Raw genomic sequence first — 19,334 nt, 5'->3', positions numbered from 1 at the left:
TATTTCTTTGTTATTTACCAATAAAGTAATCTAATTTGAATTGAATGCTAATTGTGATTGAAGGGAAAATGCTTTGAGACCTCTAGAGATCTTCCAAAGCAGTTTGGGGAAAATTGAATTCTTCATGCCTGAATATACATTAATATTCTTCATCTGAACCTAGTTTCATTTGAGACTTTTCTTATTATTTCTAAAAGAGCAACGTGTCTCGTTTATGCTGGAAGATAAGTGTATTTACCTGCAGACAAGATAGAAATGGATTCTGTTTACCAGGAAAAAAATTCCTGTGAATCTTACCACAGCCACTAATGTGAGAAATTCTGCCATGTTGCAGAAGCACAGCATTACATTTCAGGTCTCTTTTCTTGAAGGGGGTGATGGGTTTTGTGGGGAAGGAATACAGTTTTTCATCATCTTGGTTTTTACCCTTTAGGTTGTAAATGCCCAGGGTGCCCTAGGGAGATCCTGTCCAGTCATACTGCCAGACTGTCTCCCTCTCAGTAATGTTGGAAGCCAGGGACAACTATAGCCACAGCTATAAGAGAAGATTTCAGGGATGTGAGGGGTGGTGGCTGGTCAGAGGGGTAATACTGTCCTTGCTGGGGAGAAGGCAGTCATTGGTATCCCAGCTCTGTCTCCATTTCAGGAGAGGGCATGAATGCAGGTGGTAAGCCACCACACTGCCCACTGTTGACAGTTGGGCACAGGCAGGAACAGGGAGCGCTGGCCTAGGAGAGAGGGAACGGGGAAATGTGATTGAAATTCCTCCAAAACTAGACTACCAGTTGTGTTGCTGCTTGTAAGAACATCTTGTTGAACAGCTTTTTTGTAACCTGATGTTTGCAGAAATTGAGGAAAGGGTTTGGTACCTGTCTCAAAACCCTCTAGCCTTAGAATCACATTGGTTCCCCATATAACAAATGTTCTTTGCCTCATTTTTGTTTCAAATGCCTTAATGTGCATCCAACTCCACCGTTGGCTACTGAGAACAAACATCTAAGCAGCTATTTCGGTAGCTGTATCTTCACTTCAGGGGGGCAAATTTGGCAGGAAACCAAAGTGCCTAAATTTAACGCAAGTCCAGATCTTAAACAACCTCTGCTTATTCATCATTTCCCAGTGGAGGTTGAACCTCATTGGCCTGTTCTTCTGTGGGGACGGGTGTGCCCCAGTGTTGGCAGGAGTGATCCAACCCAGGCACTTTTTATCTCAGTGTGATGGAAACCCAGAAAGGGTAATCTTCATAAGATGAATATTGCATGGTAAGTTTGAGTCCATTTTGAATTTCAGATTATTTAAGCTGCATTGCTGTGAGATTGTTCTGTGTAGAAAAACAAGTGAGTGTTGATGAAGATTTCTGGCCACTGACCACAGTGGTTGATTTTATTAACACAGAGGAGGACTGAGCTCAGAATTAAACAGTTTGAACACACCAGTTTATTCGTACCCAAAACAAGTATTATTGCACAGGGAGGAGGTTGGGATAAGTATGGCCAATTGTTAAGAGGTCCATGATCTGAAAATTGCCATTTATTAGCAGTGCATCTGCCTTTTGTTAGCAGTGCATCTGAGCTACACATCTAGAGACACATACTCCGTGCAAACTGACTGCAGACTCTGTCCATACACAAGGTGTCTGGGCTGTAGTGGCTCTGTGCTTATTTACAAGTCTGTAAGTTATAGTGCAAAGAACCACCACTGTTGTCAACACAAGAGAAGCAACATCAGTATTGCCTTATCCTGAAACCAGTTTATTATTACCATCAATTGACCTTGAAAATTATTTCTTTATTTGTAATATGGGAGTGGAGTGCTTGCTTTTATTTTCAATACTTGGTTGCAGTTGTCTTGGTGAATCTTTAATCAGTCATGCAAATTTATATGTTAGTTTCTGATAATAATAGTATTTTTACTGGGATTTTTTCTGTTAACCATGCCTTGATCTTTCTTGCCCTTCCCATTCTGAGCATTCTTTGGAGAAAGCAAATGTTTTGACTGTGAGGGCTGAAACAGGAGGAAGTTAATTCTGGATTAGAACAAGAATCGGCGAGTAAAATTAGAACTTAAGTGCCTTTATCCAAGTTGCTGACCATGTGAATCAGCTTTGTCGAAGTGGCTCGTGCAGACTGTCTTGCCTCATTAGCATGAGTGACTTTGTGCTTCTGTAGATGAAGACAGGGCAGGGAAAAGAGGAGAGCTCTGTGCAAAGCCAAGAGTCAGGTATCTATGAGGGTCTCAGTCAAAGACAGATGGGTTCCTCCTGTCCCCTTATTAAATGGGGATGGGACTACTACGATACTCATGACAATGTTACTGTTTATCTTATCCCATTGGGCCTCTCCACTTTCCCCGCTGCCTGTGCATGTGGGTTGTTCTCCAAAACCATTTCTGGATTGAGGCTCTCCTTTCAAATTTTTCCACACCAGCTCACACTTGGCCACACCACATAAAAAGAAAAAAATCTCTTTCCTTCTTCACTAGTTTGGTCAGTGTCCTTGCCATAACTCCAAGTCACCCTGCAGTGAGATGCTGAATTTTCTGCTAACAGATTCAAGGGACAATAGTCACTGATTCACAAAACTGTGTTTTGAAAAGCAGTATTTAAATTTACTGGTATCTGTTAATTAATATCTACCTGCAGTATTTTCTTTTCTTACTATGATCAGTTGTTCTCATCTGTGTGTAGCTCAGAGTTCACAAGGATCTCCTGTGAACCTGATTGTAATTTAGCTGTAAACTGTGAAGTTTGCCTCTTAGTGTCTGCTGGAAGTTCTGAGTATCTTGTATATTCTTTTTTTTTCTTTTTTTTTTCCACCCTCAACTTGTTTATTAATCTTAGAAATGCTTGGTACAAGTACATGTGTCTTAGGGATACATATGTCATAGAAAATAAGGTGTCTGTTACAGTAAGGTCTTGCCTGTCAGGACTGATGGCTCTACATACAAAATATTCCTAGATCTTAACTCAGACGAAAGATAAGCTTGTTGCTATTTTGTGCATTTTTGAGAACTTTAGGGCAGAAAGAACAATGAAAGTTCAAATCACAGTTGTTTCATTCTTCCTCTTCCATAATGGAATTGGTGTATGAGTCACAAGGAATCTCTGACAGAACTACCTCTGCTAAACTTGCAGAGATCAGAAGGAATACATGTGTCATCTCTGGCTTGTGAGGAATGTAGCATTAGTGAGATGCCCTGAATAAATTAGATAAGCCAAAAATTCATGACTCCACTGGAAGGTGAGGGGTTAGAAGTGCCATTCTCTGAACTAGCTGTTTTAAGCACAAGTGATGAATCAAGAGGTATATCCCTACTGCACAGAAGGTGAAGCACCTCATCAGCAAATATTTTCTGTCCCTTGTGGTCAGCTTGGATAGTGTCTCCTTTGGGACATCCCATAGGGGGGCTTTTTAGATCACCAACATTACACTAAACAGCTGCTATGATATGAGAGAGTTCTGATCATATTTACATGTTAGCTCAGGTAGCATAGTAGTAGAAGAGTATGACCATTCTGAATTATGCTTTGCAAATAGCCTTCTATCACAAAAGAAGGTAAAGGATAATCTCTCTTTTTGGCAGATTTAAAAAAACTTACACATATATATGTAAGTACAGCTGTACATGTTTGTACAGCTAAAGTGAGGTAGTAACAGATCCAGGCTTCACTGTCTTGCTGAAGATAGGAATCATGCAAACTTTTCCTCATATTTAAGTTACGTACTACGTCTGAGCCATTTGCCACAATCATGGTCCTTCTAACTGTGCTCAGTTGTCACAGAACCATAGAATAGTTCGAGTTGGACAGGACCTTTCAAAGGTCATCTAGTCCAATTCCCCTGTAGTAAGCAGGGTCATCTTGAACTAGATCAGGTTGCTCAGAGACTCATCCAACCATTAAGTGAAAAACTTCATGTTTTAGGCCAAAACTATAGGTTTCAGAGTTTTCAAAGACTCACACATTCCTAGTATCCAAGTAAGAGGATGTTTGTTTTATAATCCTCCGGTACTCAAGCTACCTTCAGCTAAAAACCTGAATTAAGAGACTGATCTCTGTGTGCTCCCTGATCATTATAGAGTCAGAGAGTGAATTGGAAAATGAACCTTATCTCAGAAGACCCTTTCTCTGTCAGTTTTCCATTGAGAGATCCTAGGTAAATAAGTAAGGTTTTGAAGTTATATGATCATTATAATACAATCTTCACATAAGAAGCAATGTGAAGAAATGTGAAGAAATACATTCATACAGTGCTCTCAGTTTATGCTGAACTTTGGCACTGTTGAACATGTCTAGTGCCAAAGGACTGGGATGTAAGTACTATATACTCCAAGCATAACTTTCCAAATCTTGTCGTTTCTTCACTGGGAGGCCTTTGCTTCTTCTCCTGCTTAAGTTGCTGTGAGTATGTCTGAGTTGGTCAGAAAAAGCAAATATTCTGACCTTCTAAATAATTTTTATAAGTTTTGACTTAAAGGATGAAGGTTTTGTCATCTCTGAGTATCCATGTGTTTGCAGAGCACCCATATTAGCTATTTAGAATAATAGTGCTGAGAGAGTCCTCAGGGCACTCAAACCTGCAGCAGTCAAACTCAAGCCACAGTAAAAAGCAGAGCACAGCAGGCTTCCTGCATGACTCACGCAGTTGTTCCTAAGTAGCATCTTAGAGGATTATTTCATGAAGGATGTTTTAGGAGAGAAGATGTAGTAACTAGATGTTGAGGACCAAATCATACATTACAAATACTTAGAGTGTAGTTATTTAGCAGCAGAGAAAAACACTAGAAAACAGAATATTTATTCCCTCCACTATTCTTTGTGGTACATTTTCTGTTGAGCTTATTTAGTTTTATTATTCTTGTTAGTAAAAATGAATATCCAGTACTAAAGCATTTAGGAAAAACGGCACTGCCTGCACTTCAGGCCATTAAATCTTTGTAAATCAGCCCTGGAATATCAGCCTTTCCAATACATCATTATCTTTTTGCATGGTGAGTTGCTCTAATTGCAAACTGTCTAGATGAGATCCCACCCGTGCATTGTAAAATCACCACAAAGCATAATTGGATGAGTCTTAACCATTCTTGGCAGTAGTCAATCTCTTCTACCCCAGTGGCTTGTGAAGGTATTAAAGGAAAGGACAGCTTCAATATGTATAAAAGAAGGTTTTGGCTACTTATTTTTACAGTGAGGAGAAATCTTTCTGTGGACGGGGAGGAGCAGGAAATCTCCAGCAATAAAAATGTCAAAAAAAAATAAAACACATGAACACAATTAATGACTCAAAAATGCCTTTTGTTTCAACAGCTTCACTTAGTTGCTTACTGGTAGCCAAACACCACACTAACACACTCTTAAATTAATTTTAATTTTTTTCCTTGTATTTAAACTAATTTTTAAATCCGTCTTCAGTTCCTGCCTACCTAGAGTGAGACAGAGTGCCTACTCTCCTAAATTGGACTCATGGCCTTTTCTTAACTTCCTTCCAAATGTGTTAATGCAAGCAGAGGACAGGGCTCTCTGCACAATTACTGCAAAGGTGCAACACTTCACTGGATTTTAATTCTCAGAGTATATATACACAACCTGCTGCATTGGTTGCCAGCATGTCTCAAGGACAGCCTTGGATCTATCCAAGGTAACTCCAAGATGAAGTTCATCTCCCATGCCAGGCAGCTGGTTCCCAAACTTAGCATCTCTTTGGAAACCCATAAATGGACATCCCTCTCCTTGGATACTTGGCTCAAAGAGTTTAGTAAGGATTGTTTGCATGGTAAGATCTGGATTGAGAGTTAGTATCTGATATCACCTGCATGCTGCCTGTTGTTGGTGTATGTTCTGGCATTTTCCAGAGCAATGGTGCTCAGCAGCTTGTGAGATGGACTGTTAGGAATATAGATATAATAGACAAGGATTTTTTAAAAAATGTTCATTGCTTTTGCTAATTTCTTGTTTTACTGTTCCTGCTGTAAAAACAAAAATCAATATAACATGGAGATGTTCAGATCTTTAAAGTATCATAAAATGGGCATTGAAAAATCACTGGCACCAAGAGGAAGGCAAAGAAGACACCTCACTTTGTGTAAGACTAGTGTCAAAAAACATTAAAATCCTTTCAGAGCATGTGGCTTTCAGCTCTCTCATGCACATAAGTGTCAGACTGTCAGGTAGTTTTGCTTAGAGAATATGGCACCATCTCTTAAATAGTTTCTGTTAGTTTCCTAAGAAAACTTTCTAGTTAAATATTTCTCATCAAAAACCAAGCTTCATTCATCTTTTCATTCATCTCACTTTTATTAGGTACTAACCTAGCTGCTCAGGCAAGTGTGTAGGAAGGTTTGATCTTTTCTTTTTTGAGTTGGAAAACTTCCATGGCAATGTATCGGCCATTTATGCCTTTGGAAAATATCACTATCCATTATCCATTCCCATTCTTAGACAGAGAAAGTTACAGCCAGCATTTACTGCAAGGACACTATAAAAACATTTACTAGCCAATAGTGTTGTATTCACTATGGAATATGTGTCTCAAAGAGAAGGGAAAGTGGAAAGGGTAAGCAACTAATAGTATTTTACATATTTAGATAATTTTTTAGTCCTCAAAACTTCCTGGGCCATTGTTTTCCCCCTAGGTATTTTTTTAAATTATTATTTCTGTTTGGGGGGTTTTTTTCCCTAATAAATTCTTTCTTTTTTTGCCTCATCTCACTAGGATGGAGCCCCTTTCAAGTGACTTCCTCTGTGCATGTGTTGTTCCTCTAGGGTGTTAACTGAGATTTCTCTGAATAGTTCTGTACATCCTTCTCTGAAGTCTTTAATCCCATGAAAAATCTTTTCGTACAGCTGCACTCACAGTTTCTGCAACTAAAATGCAATCCTCCTCTGGTACCCTCTTGGGTTATCCCCTGTAGTTGGTCCTAGATCCCAGACAGACTGTTTGAAGTGGAACAAAATCAAGACCATGCACCTGCCAGCCCGTGTTTTTCCCTCCTGTCCTGGCGGAACTAAGGAGTCTTCCACTAGTTCAGGATTGTAGGCTGAATTCAGAGGGCTGAACTTTCCTCTGAAGTGTAGGATTCCTATTAGTGGCTTCAGTTTGAAATTCAAATGCTTTAAGTTTCTTTGCACTGAAATATGTCCTGAAATAGACTGCTAAATTCAGATGACATACCATAGGAAGTCATCAGGTGGTGCCCTCTCTTGAGTTTTCCCTGCATTGGGGAACACCAGTACAGTCATGTATCACTGGAAACTGTTTTCTAAATTTTCAATTCCCCAGAGCTGCACTGATGAATTTACAATCTTTATAGCATTGTTATAGTTTTATTCCTACTTCTGTTGACTCTTGTATTGTAGGGTTGGTTTCTGTGTATCCCGTACTTTTCATTTCACCTTTTTAAGTTCCAGCTTTTCCTTTTAAGGTAAAAACATTTATTTATTTGCAAGTCTGTATTCTGCAGTAGCACTTATAAGAATGACACTTCGCCATTCACTGTGGTGCTGAAATTCCCATTAGGCTCATAATCATACCCTGGTTTACTAGTAGTACTTCTGTTATACACTAGCTAAGCTCCTGAATTATTTTCATCCTAGCTGAGAAGGGATAAATCTCCAGATACATGTGCTTCATTTGTTTTAAAGAATATAATATTAGGCATAAAATAAAAAAAAAATATATCAGAAAATCTGACCACATGAAATCAAATGAATTTAAGTATCCTTTTGCATCTCTAAAAACACTAACATGCCCTCTCTCACAGATGTAGAAGTCCTGCACGGCTCTCTTCTTTTATTTGTTTTCACCAATACAAAAATAATTTTCAGCAGTTCAGTGGAAGAAAAGACCTTCCTGTCAGTGGCTTGCAGCAGTACAGAAAAGCCTGATCCTCTGGGTTTGTTTTTGTATGGGAAATTATTACACTGTAACATAGGCTAACTTGCCTTGCAACGGCTTGTTTTTCATAGGCTTTATTTCAAACTGGAACTCAAATTGTTTTCCTTTCATTATCATTTCTTACATTATTCGTCTGAATTTTTAACAGTCTTATTTGAATCAGCCTATGAGCTATCACATCCCCCCAAATCCACACTTATGATCTGCCAGTCCACAAATCAACTTTCCAGTGAATGTTTAATCAGTTTATGGTAGAAAAGTCTTTTTATGTAGATTTCAAAAAAAGTTAGACTTACAAAGCAGTCAGGCAGTCTCTGCATGTCTGTCCATCTAACCATTTGGCTATCTGGTATTTGCAACAGGATATTTAAAAACCTGTTGACTGGCATCCTCCGGATGTGTAATGAAAATAAGCAGCTGTATAGGTGTCCCAGTGCAACAGGCTTGCCTACTGATGGGAGAAAAAAATCTACAAGCCTTTGTAGACACATGAGAATCCACTTTGGAATGAGTAAGCAGTAGTACCCAAACTGCAAGAAACTCTTCGGTTAACTTGCATGATACAAGAATTTGATGGCAAAACACGGATGCAAGCTTTGCTGTTCCTATGGTTTGTGGATTGCACAGTGGCTGGGGACATTGAAAGAGATGTTTGAGAGGAAAGTCTCACGTTTTGACATTCTTTACAGAGTCACTAGTTGATGTTTAGTTAGTTGGTGTCATTAATGTTGATGTTTAAATAAGTCAGATGGAATAGGCTCTAAAGGCACCTCTTTTTCCTTATCAGCTGAAGCAGCTGGCTCAGATACAGGCATCTGCAATGCAGACACCTGTATGTACATACAGTCCAATACATCCCACTTCCATCATCTGTCTGTAGGACCTTTTTGGAGGGAGGATTTTGTCTGTCACTACACTATGCTCAAATCCACTGATGTCAGCTGTTTAGGGGGCCTAGGTTTGTCCCCTACCACCACAAGGGAACAAGGCCTGCTCCAAATCACAGTGGTGGAGTAGATCCAGCACCTGTTACTATGATTGTGCCAGTGCACTCCATAGAATGACCACACATCTCAAACAGTGTTGTCATGGGGAAAAATGTGTTCAGTGGAGAAAAGCACCTGGCCACCCCTACCAGGGCTATCAGCCTCCCTGTGTGAATCATTTTTGATTTCTTAAAATGTGTGACTCAAGCTATTTATTTTTGTAGGAAGACCTACTGTGTGCTAACAGGTAAGCTTCAGAAGTGTATATGTCAGTAATTTAGCCCAGCTAGTTCCTGAATTAGGTGGGTTGATCAAGTGCTTCAGAAGAGACTTTTTAGTACCACATGTGGCTTGGTTGTGAGCACAACCCACCTTGCTGCTGTTGCAACATGAATGGGCTGGGCTGTCACTGCACTCTAAGCTCTGCTCCTTTCCATGATTGCAGGATTTCACACTCCAACCTCCGGGGATGCCAAGGGAAGCATTATGGAGCAGAAGCGCTCCCGTGAGCCTCAGTAAACATGAGATGGCTGTCTCAAGCAGCAAGCACTGGCAGGGCAAGGCTGACCCTTTCAGTGTGGTAGCTGCCTCCTTGGTGAGCCAACTGCCTGACCAGCAGAAGACAAGCGAGTCACCTCTCAGCTGGTTCAGAGGAGTGTATTTACCCCCTGCACTGTACCCATTAAACAAGACGTTAGTCAAGGATAACAAGTGGAAGGATGTAGATAGCACCCAGGAAAAGCGCAGGTCATTCCTGCATGACTTCTGTAAGAAGTACAACAGCAGAAAGAAGCTGCAAACCCACCTGGTGCACCTGGTGTCAAGAATTTATGTGGAGGACAGGCACAAGGTCCTGTACTGTGAAGTGCCAAAAGCAGGCTGTTCCAATTGGAAAAGGGTCCTCATGGTGCTCAGTGGACTCGCCGCTTCAGCACACAACATTTCCCATGATGATGTACACTATGGAAAACACCTTAGGAAACTGGACAGTTATGACCTAAAAGGGATATACACACGCTTGAACATGTACACCAAGTTTATATTTGTACGTGATCCTATGGAAAGACTGGTATCTGCCTTCAGGGATAAGTTTGAACATCCAAACAGCTATTACCATCCAGTATTTGGGAAGGCAATAATTAAGAAGTATAGACATAACGCAGATGAAGAGGCTTTGAAAACAGGATCAGGAGTTAAGTTCAAGGAGTTCATCCAATATTTGTTAGATTCCCATCGACCAGTAGGAATGGACATTCATTGGGAGCAAGTCAGTAAGCTCTGCTACCCCTGCCTCATCAACTATGATTTTATAGGAAAGTTTGAAACCCTGGAAGAAGATGCCAATTACCTTTTGCAACTGGTAGGTGCTCCAGCTGATCTGAAGTTCCCTAAATTCAAAGACAGACATTCCTCTGATGAGAGAACAAGTGCAGAAGTAGTGAGGCAATACTTAAAGGAATTGTCTAAGGAGGAGAGACAGCTGACCTATGACTTCTATTACCTTGATTACTTAATGTTCAATTATACATCACCAATTGTATAGCACCAGAATAGCTTCAGGCTTCTATTAGATATTTATCGTTTTGGGATTCAAAGCAACTACTTTGATATCAGCCCTGAAAGGAAACAAAGTTACTGCTAAATGGAGTTGACTTAGTGGGGATTTTATAAGCTAGAGTGATATCAATTGGCGTTAAATTATAGGAGAATGCACAGAAAAGAAGACCTGTTAACAGCATAAATTGCACTAAAATGCCTGAAAAAGCTGCTTTTATGATTGTGGATTACACTATGGTAGCTCAGCCAGCTGTTGCATTATCTTACCTAATGTTCTTCTAATGTTTTAAGAAGAAAACATTCAGAGTAGCATGATTCTTTTTTGGTGTGTCTGCTTTAGAAATTGTTTTTGAAACAACTTTTGAATATATTTTTACTTTCTGTCAGTTATTAATAAAGAAGCATTGGCTAATTTTCTAAAATATTTGCAGCATCCTCAGTTGCAAGGCTTCGTTGTTTGATTACCATTAAACTGTAGCCATTTTTAGACCTGATTTTTTTTTTATTGAAGGATGCACTTGAATACAAATGCATCAAGCTACAAATAACACAGCAGCTCAGTTGATCAGTAGAGTAAATTTGGGTAAGCCTGTGAAGTGCCAGTCCACTACCCCATTTTGATTGATGCACTGGAGCTGACAAATATGAGAGAGAGCGCATATTTTCTCTACTTTCAGAGAGCTGCTGCATTCATTAAAATTAAGATTTTAACTTACAGAGGGTACATCATTACATATGATGCATGGATACTGTGGTCCCAATACTCAATGTAGTCTTCATTTTTGGTGATAGGGCAAAGTTTTAGTGTGGCAGCTACAGAACATTCTAAGGTCTGTACTGAGAAGCAACCTCAATGCAACTGCTGTGACCATTCTTGGTCTGCCAGGGTCCAATCATCAGCCCACCTCCCAGGAATTTTTAACACAGAAGGTGCATATGCCCATTGCCTCCCAAGCCCATAAACTGGTGCTGTCTCCAGAGCTTCCTGAAGTCACCTGTGTTTTGCTGTCCTGCCTGCCTTGTCAGCAGCCAGCAAACCCCAGGAATGGGGTGGATGCTTCAGTTATATGAGGTGGGATGTGTATTGGTGATTTTTCCTAGAGGCAGGTATGTCCAGAGTCCCACAGTCCTGGTTATAAAAGGAAAAGGTACCTTCTACATTCCCCTTTGCTCTCCTCCCTCAAATGCTGCCTGACCAACATTTGCAGTTGTTCCTGAAACCTGCATTGAAGGATGGGTCGCCAGGGTGTCCCAGGAGGAGGAGAATCTCTGAAAAATCACAGGATCATGGAATCATTGAAAAAGACTTTTAAGATCATCAAGTCCAACCATTAACCTAACACTACCAAGTCTACCACTAGACCATGTCCCTAAAATGGGTAGGAAAAAATCTCTATGCCCTTCTGCAATAAAGATGTCACCTATTCTTTGCTTTCTGGAGTGGTTTGGGTCATCTTACTCCAGTGTCTTGACAAAGCAGGTTGTAGAATAAGGAAACAGCTTGATGGGAAAGTGATGCAAGTAAAATGTCCTCTGTTCCCAATCACTGGTCACAACTAGTGCAATTATTGCTGTCTTTTCCTTTATCGTGGGCAAATGTACAGTTTCAGTCGTTTCACAGGAGTGGGTCCCTGCTGAAAAGGCAGACCATCTCCTATTCTCCTGTGTACCCTTGGCTGCTTGTTTCTCCTTCAGTTTTGTCCTCAGGAGAGGAAGAAAGCCACCTCCAGTCTCTGTGGTGCCAGTATGTAATTGAGCAAGCTCTGCATATGTCTCCTTGTGGCAGGACAAGCCGCTCCAAGGGAGAAAGTTGAAGGTGATGCTATTTGTGACTAGCAGCACCCATAGATGAATCCAGCCTGTTCCCTGGGGCCATAGAGCAAAGAGGAGAAGGAAAAAGACATCATCACTGTGAGGTGTTGCAGTGTGGTATGTGTCATGACCATGAGGGAGGTGCAGATGTTCAGCACCAATAAGAAGTTGCAAGGATGCCTTGGACAGGTAAATACAGACTTTTGTATGAGCTTGTGTAAGCTCTTGCTATGCCTGGATGGACCCACAGGTGTTAACAGCAGAAGTGTCTGGGAGTGGATATCTGACAATTGAACTACCCCCATGCATGCTTTTCCTCAGTAGTACGTGTCCCTAAACTCCCCCTTTAAACACAAGATTGTGTTTGACTCTGACCTTTCCTGGCAAAAATCCCTCCAGATTTTCCTGTTCCAGCCACACCATGGGGGCACCATACTGGAGAGGTGGTTCCTTACAGCTGATGTCATGCTGGACACCAGTACACTGCCACTCCAGTGTTGTGCATCATGCTGGTTAATGGCTCTTACTGCATTCCCATGTGTCTTTACACAGTAGGATTTAATTTTTATTTAACTTGGCCATGCACTTTCATGACTGTTGCTCTCAAGTGAGACTATGCATTAAGGACACTAAAGAGAACCTCCTGACAGTTTTGGTTGTGTACCATCCAACCTCCTAACTCATGAAAAAACTGCCTTGGTTTTCACTTGGATTTGACCTTGCTTTGACCTCTAGATTCTCTGCTCTTGTAAGTATTGAATTCAGCCTCAAATCCTGAGTGACTCTCTCACTTTATAGGAAGATCATTGAAGTTATTAAATAAAAAATAAATTTACACCAACCTCTGGATGTCTATATATTTGCTTTGTCTTGTCTGTTGTGGATGTATGTAAAATAATTGTTAATTTACAGACAAAAAAAATTACTCATGTACTAATATTTTAAAAAAAACATATGAGGAAAAAAGTTTAACTGCTAATAAAGAATGGAAGCCAATCTATATATGAGTTTTGTATGAATACTTTAATTCAGAGAAATAAATACTAGTAAATCGCAAAGTTTCTGAAGAACTTAAGCTCCACATTGCGTGTGCTTTATTGACAAACTTTCAGCCTATCTGATCAGAGAATGACAGAGACTTGGGGGGTGCAGGTGTAATTGCATTAAAAAAGCCTTACAATCTCATAGGATTTTATCTACTAACTGGTCTTAGATAAAGCTATTGTTTGAGTCAAGGAAAGAGTTGAAAGAAATTATTAGCAAATGTTTGTTTTCTGCAAATGAGAGGGAAAATGACATTGATTTGCATGCATGCGTGGACATGGACACCAGGTCCCCAGATTGTCATCTTGAAAATCTGGTATGGCTTACATTTGTGATTTAACAGGGGAGGACACTAGTTAAGGCCTTTAAAGCATGTATGTGCACAGAAGTGTAATTGTTTTAGCTGCACTGTTGTTCTATGGCTCTAGTGAAAGTAATTTAACTTCTTTGTATGCTCAACTTCAAATTTCATAGCCCCTAACTGCACTTAAAAATTCATTTTTTGAAAATCTAACCCAGACATTTGTAAAGAAGACCCTCTCCATAGTCATCTTCAGCGACCTAAGGGATTCAGATGATCTCAGTAGCAGAATCTAGATTGTACTTTGCCTCATTAACCACATTTTGAAAATCACCAGCCTGCTTTGCCAGGAATTAAGTTACATGATTTAAAATTAACATAAGAGTTTAGCATAATTGAAGTGGGACTGTGATATCTGACTTATGGGATTATAAGAGATAAAGGCATAATTTGCAGCATAAAAGATAACCTCTATTTTTAAAAGTAAATTTTGAAAGGTTAGAGTGTGAGGTTGGGTTGTAACTTTTTTTATATTTTGTAAGAATGCTAAGCAAAACCAGAAACTGAAGGTCATCTGCTATAACAAGTATAAAATCCCATCTCCACAGCTCTGCACAGATGTTTGTCTTATTCAGAAAATTATATTGAACGTATGCAGAAGAGGAATTAAAATACACTCCACAACATTCAGTGCAATTACATTTACACTAGAGATCAGCTGCAGCATGCAGAGCCTCTTTTAAGGGGCTTCATTACAGTAAATGCTTTTTAGTTATGAACATTTCTTCATTTGAAGATCTCTAAGCACTTCTCTAGTGCAGGTCGGTTGTCAGAGCAAGTCAGATGTGCTGTAAAGGCATTACAGTGAGTCTGTGGGAGGACTGGAGTAGGAGGAGAGTGCTCCCTTGGCTCATGTGTCTCTTCCAAACACCAGACAGCTGTGCTTCCCTCCTAAAATTTAAACTTGATTTTTGGAAGCTAATGTTCCATATCTGCCTTTCTTCTAAAATGAATCAGTATTAAATAAAACTGAATTGTTTTAGTTAATAATAAAGTTTTAAAATAATTAATAAATAAAATAGCAATAAATTAAAAATAAATTAAACTGCATAGGTGTGCATTCTCAAATTCTGATACGCTTGTCAACATAAGGCAGCTTCTTTTTTTCGGGTAGGAAAAAAAAGCTCAGACACAGCCATTATGACCATCTCTTCTAAAACTGCTGGTGAACTGTTGCTTGCTGAAGTCAGAGGTGTGCGGCCACAGTGCAATCAAACACGACACATATTCTTGAAATGTCCTCTGATGGAAATCCCCCAAAAGGCCAAATTTATTGGAGCTGCTCCTGCCTCAGGCTGTTCTGTCTTTGTGATGTGTCCTTGGAGATCACCACTTTAATTTTAGGTGTAGTTTAAATTTAAATGAAAATTGCAATATGACACTTTGCACTTTGAAAGGAAAATATTTTACTAGAGCTTTGTATTGTATATGTAGGTTATGTATAAAAGTCTTTGTTGTATGTGCCTTCAGGCTAACAATACATCAGATAAGTCTTTTTAAGTGTAATGCTAAAACCAGTTTATCAGCTTTATAACCTCCTGTGATGCCTTCAAAACTACTTTGCTCTCAAAACATAAAGTCTGAAATCAGACCATAAATTATTATACTTCATTGAAAATATGGATGCACCTGTTCTGTATCAACCAGCTCGTGTACAGTTCAGAGGGCAGAGCAGGTACATAAAGTACTGGGAGGTGGAACTGTCTGACTTAGCAAAGGACATCTGTTCATATCCCCAGATGCCTGGGATTGCTTTGCCTTCCAAAATGTGTCCAAGTGGGTGGATGCAGGAAACAGTCATATTATTTAGTTTAATGAGAATATCTTAGATCATTTGGTATGAATGAAAATATCTGTTTTGTGGGAGAACAGTTGAGCTCTGAACAGTTGAGCTCTGAACTGTAGCTAACTGCAGTGAGTCCCACATGTTTCTTCTATTTCAGATGTAGCTCTGCTTGTGGCTGGAGTGACAGACTTGGACTTCAGAGACCTGGATCTTCCTCCAAGTTCTGTAACTTCATAGACTTGTTGGACAAACATGAAATTCTCTGTGCCTCGGTGTCCCCATTGGTAAAGTGGTCCTGTACATGGAAGGAAATTATACCATGTGCCTTCTCCTAAAATCATTGAACTATGTGGATAAAGAGCTGTGGTTAGAAATTAGGTATTGGTATGGAATTTAACTCATAGGATATTCATGGCCTTTCTTTATGTTTTACTTCCAATGGCTTGGAGGAAGCTGGGGTCTTCCCAGCTTTGCTCCAGCTGAGAAATGCATCATTTCACTCTGTTCTGGGCAATTGGCAGGCTTAAGAATGCAAGCTCTGTTTCAAAACACTGTGCATTTGTCAAGCCTATCCAGGCAATGCCTCAGCATAAAACCAATGCCAGGTTGTCTGACCAGGGGCAAGTGTCCCTCCAGTTCCTCTGGTACAGAGGAGAGCAGACAGAGACAGGGTGAGAATCTTGCTGTCACATTTTACTCTGAGCCCAAATAAAAGAGAAGCTATTTTATTTTGGTGCAGTAGCTGTAAATAAAGTGATGCTTAACTAGAGAGTTCTGCAGAAGCAATGGATCCCAATCAGGTATGCAAATCCCTGTCTTCTCCTAAACATTAGAGTTGTACAATCCAGTACCCAGGGCCTTGTTTCCCCATCCCTTTCTGAGGTCCTGCCACTCCTGTGACAGGCTGCAGTTTACCTGGCTGCTAGAATATTCCAGGATTTATCTCCTATTAATATAGCCACTTTTCCTATGGCTCTATGGAGGCTACTAATAACATGGAGATGACATTGAGACAGACTATGTTGCTTTCTTCTTTTTGTCTTCAGAAAACAATGTGATTAACAACTGTGAGAGAGGGGAAAGAGTCCTTACAAAAGGAAAAAGAAAATCTCAAGGCCATGACTATAACTTTTTTTTTTAGTATATGTAATTGTTGCTTCCTTTCCTCTGTCTCCTCACATACAATTTCCCTCCCTCTTTAAGTATGTCAGCACAAATTGGTGAGACCAATTGCTTGTTTGCTCTCAGCTGTCAAGTTTAAGTCACCTCCAGTCCTGCACATCTATGTTATCATAGCACTGAGGCTGCACTAATAAGCCTGCCTGAGAGTATGGTACTGTCAGCCACCATCTGTGCACACATATTTGTCTTGACCTTGTCATGTAGAAATTCCTTCTATCTCAGGGTTTGGTTTTTTTTCTCCCAAATTCCTTCCAGAAACCAAAGTTTCCACAAAAGCTCACTTCCCATACTGCTCATTTCCCAAGATTTGTAGATTTGAAGTGTCCTGTATAATTTGCATCCAAGAAACAGCATTCTGAGACATAAGGTATAGGAGCAGAACAGATTTATCTGGGCATTTCAGGACCCACATATTGAATTATCTCATTCTTGATAAAAGCAGACACACACACAGATTTTGAAGTTTTAGGAATGATAATGAGTTACAGTTCATCTGAGAAACAATGAGTGTTCAGAAAGCTGAGTTCAACAACATAGCAGTTTCCTCCCTACGAACTTGCACAAATGCAATGTAAATGCATGCACATTTTATAAATGCACATGCACACACACAATATACATATATGAGTCTTATAATGCCCAGACAAAGGTTTTGTAACAATGGTAGTGGGAGCTACTTAGCTTAAGTCCTGCATTTGACTTTAAAGTTCTTAAATGTTTATTAAGATGTGGACATGCAAACATTCTATTAGCATGTTGCAAAACCATGACATTATTCCAAATTAATCTAAACTACTTGCAGCAGCTGCAAGTTTTCCTCTGACACAGGTTTTCTTTTTGCTTCTTTAGATTGCCTGGGACAGGATGCTGCCAGGTCTGTGGATCTGCACTTTGTCCACCTGTGCCTGCTTCTGGTCATGGATGCAGCTACAGGTTTTGGGAGGAGGTTTCCTGGTGGGGCACTTTGTAGAGGAGGAAGTAGACAAGGGCTTGCAGTATCTGTCTACCTTCAAGGAAGTTATTATGTTACCACCTATAGTGCACTTCAAGCCACAGACACAAGCTGTCACCTTTGCTATGACTTCTGCTATTCTCTTAAAAAAAAAAAAAAAAAAAATAACCACCAAAACAGAAAAGGGACAGAGAGAAAACCTCTAATGAGAAGGGGAAATGTTAATTGTGGCTGGAGGTGACAATGCACAATAATAAATTGCTGCTTTGCTATTGTATCTCTCATCAAAGTACCCGAAGACTGCAGCAGAGCAAAAGCTCAGCTCCAAGGGAGGATGATGTTTCTCAAAATCCTCATGATCCCTGCAGGTCTCGTTGAATGGCAGAGAAAAGACAAACACAGAACCAAAGTTAAAATTTTTCTGTGTCTCAGACTTGCTGCCAATAAGGCTCCTGTTTCTCCCTGCATCTTTTTGGCTGTGTCCACCCTAATGGCTGCAGTGGGTCAAGAGAAATGCACTGCCTCTGTGTGCAAAAACTACCCTAATGGAAGCACTCTTAACAAGCAGAATATGGCTCACAATTTATTTTCTGCCTTGCTTTATTTGAAAGTGATGCTAAGACTGAAATTTCCAGCTTAAGGTGATGTGTTTTAGGCTACTCAATCTGCAAGTTAGCAGCTGGAGAAAGCAGGCAAAACTTTTTAGGTGGACTGGGCCATTGCTGCTGCCAGGCACATCTCTAGGAGCTGCAAAGGCCACGTCTGAGAAGCAGGATGGCCTTAAGGGATACTCCTAAGTGTTGATGAAGAACCCAGTTCTTACGAAACCATGCCTAATGGTTTTTTAGTATAAAAGATATCCCTGAACTGGAAGCAGCAAGGACTACTTTGCCAAACCCATGCCCTTCTGAACAAGACATGGAGAAGGAGAGGAAATATTTTGGGACATTTGAGAGATTCTTTCTAGCATTTTCAGTTCTGTTTTCTGTGCCTCCTGACCCCCAGGCACCAGGCACTTCATTAATTTACTGCAATTTACCAAAGGAAAACAAGGTCTACCCACTTGCACCTTTATAGCTAAAATCTGCTCTCTGTGCTGTCTTGGTTACAAAAACAGGCACAGGCTGAATGAGAGAAGCTGGGAACTTGTTATGTAAAATCTACTGCAAGTGAGCTTTTCTAGTGCCTTTTCTATTATGCCTTGACCCCTTATTTTGGCACAGTAACAAAACCACTGAGACTGGGCAGTTATAGGGTTTCACAGGCTTTTTTTTTTTTTTCTTCCTTTTTGGCCTCATCACAAAACCCAAGTGAATCAATGGTGTGCCCAAACTTCTGAAATAGTCTAAGACTTCCAGTATCTTCTACACACAAAAACACAGTGGGGGAAGATTTGTATTCCGTTTATTCTTTATTGAATCAGGACAGACTCCTGCCTAAAAATACCTTGTTTAAGATCACAATAGAAAGCTCCCACACATTTTTCCAGTTGCTTGATATTTGACTACATTATGATCCCTGTTGTTTTGCCTTCACTTTGTTTTCTGTACGTGCCTTAAAGTCTCCATTTTTCCCAAAAATTACACTTGCCTGTAACTCAGGTGATTATTTTCCCCTCCAAGACTTGACCTTTGTTCCACTTCAGCATCATCACTTGAGTAAAAAAATAACAGTAAAAAATAAATATACTAATAAATAAATGAAACTAGAACTGGGGGAAGGTTTGGGAAGGCTTGGGAAAGGAAGGGAAGGCTTGGGAAGG

The 19,334-nt window shown here is 40.0% G+C and overlaps 1 protein-coding gene across 4 annotated transcripts in view; it reads left to right on the top strand.

The window, feature by feature from the left end:
• CHST9 (carbohydrate sulfotransferase 9) overlaps positions 1-19,334 on the top strand; it is a 98,196-nt gene that overhangs the window by 77,215 nt on the left and 1,647 nt on the right. The window contains exons 5-7 of one of the 4 annotated variants that reach the window (XR_003526881.1): positions 9,324-12,436; positions 15,596-15,722; positions 17,470-17,553. Coding sequence is in view for 1 of the 4 variants with exons in the window: in XM_027638576.1 (XP_027494377.1) it covers positions 9,324-10,421 (1,098 nt within the window). In the remaining 3 variants the exon portion in view is untranslated. Of the gene's footprint in view, positions 1-9,323; positions 13,173-15,595; positions 15,817-17,469; positions 19,312-19,334 lie in introns of those variants that run through there. The other 3 variants (XR_003526880.1, XR_003526882.1, XM_027638576.1) reach the window with 3 other exon arrangements.

The sequence above is a fragment of the Corapipo altera genome, unplaced genomic scaffold, assembly GCF_003945725.1.
Source record: "Corapipo altera isolate COAL_440 unplaced genomic scaffold, ASM394572v1 49, whole genome shotgun sequence".
NCBI classification, from domain to species: Eukaryota; Metazoa; Chordata; class Aves; order Passeriformes; family Pipridae; genus Corapipo; species Corapipo altera.
This window is presented reverse-complemented; position numbering and strand designations above follow the sequence as displayed.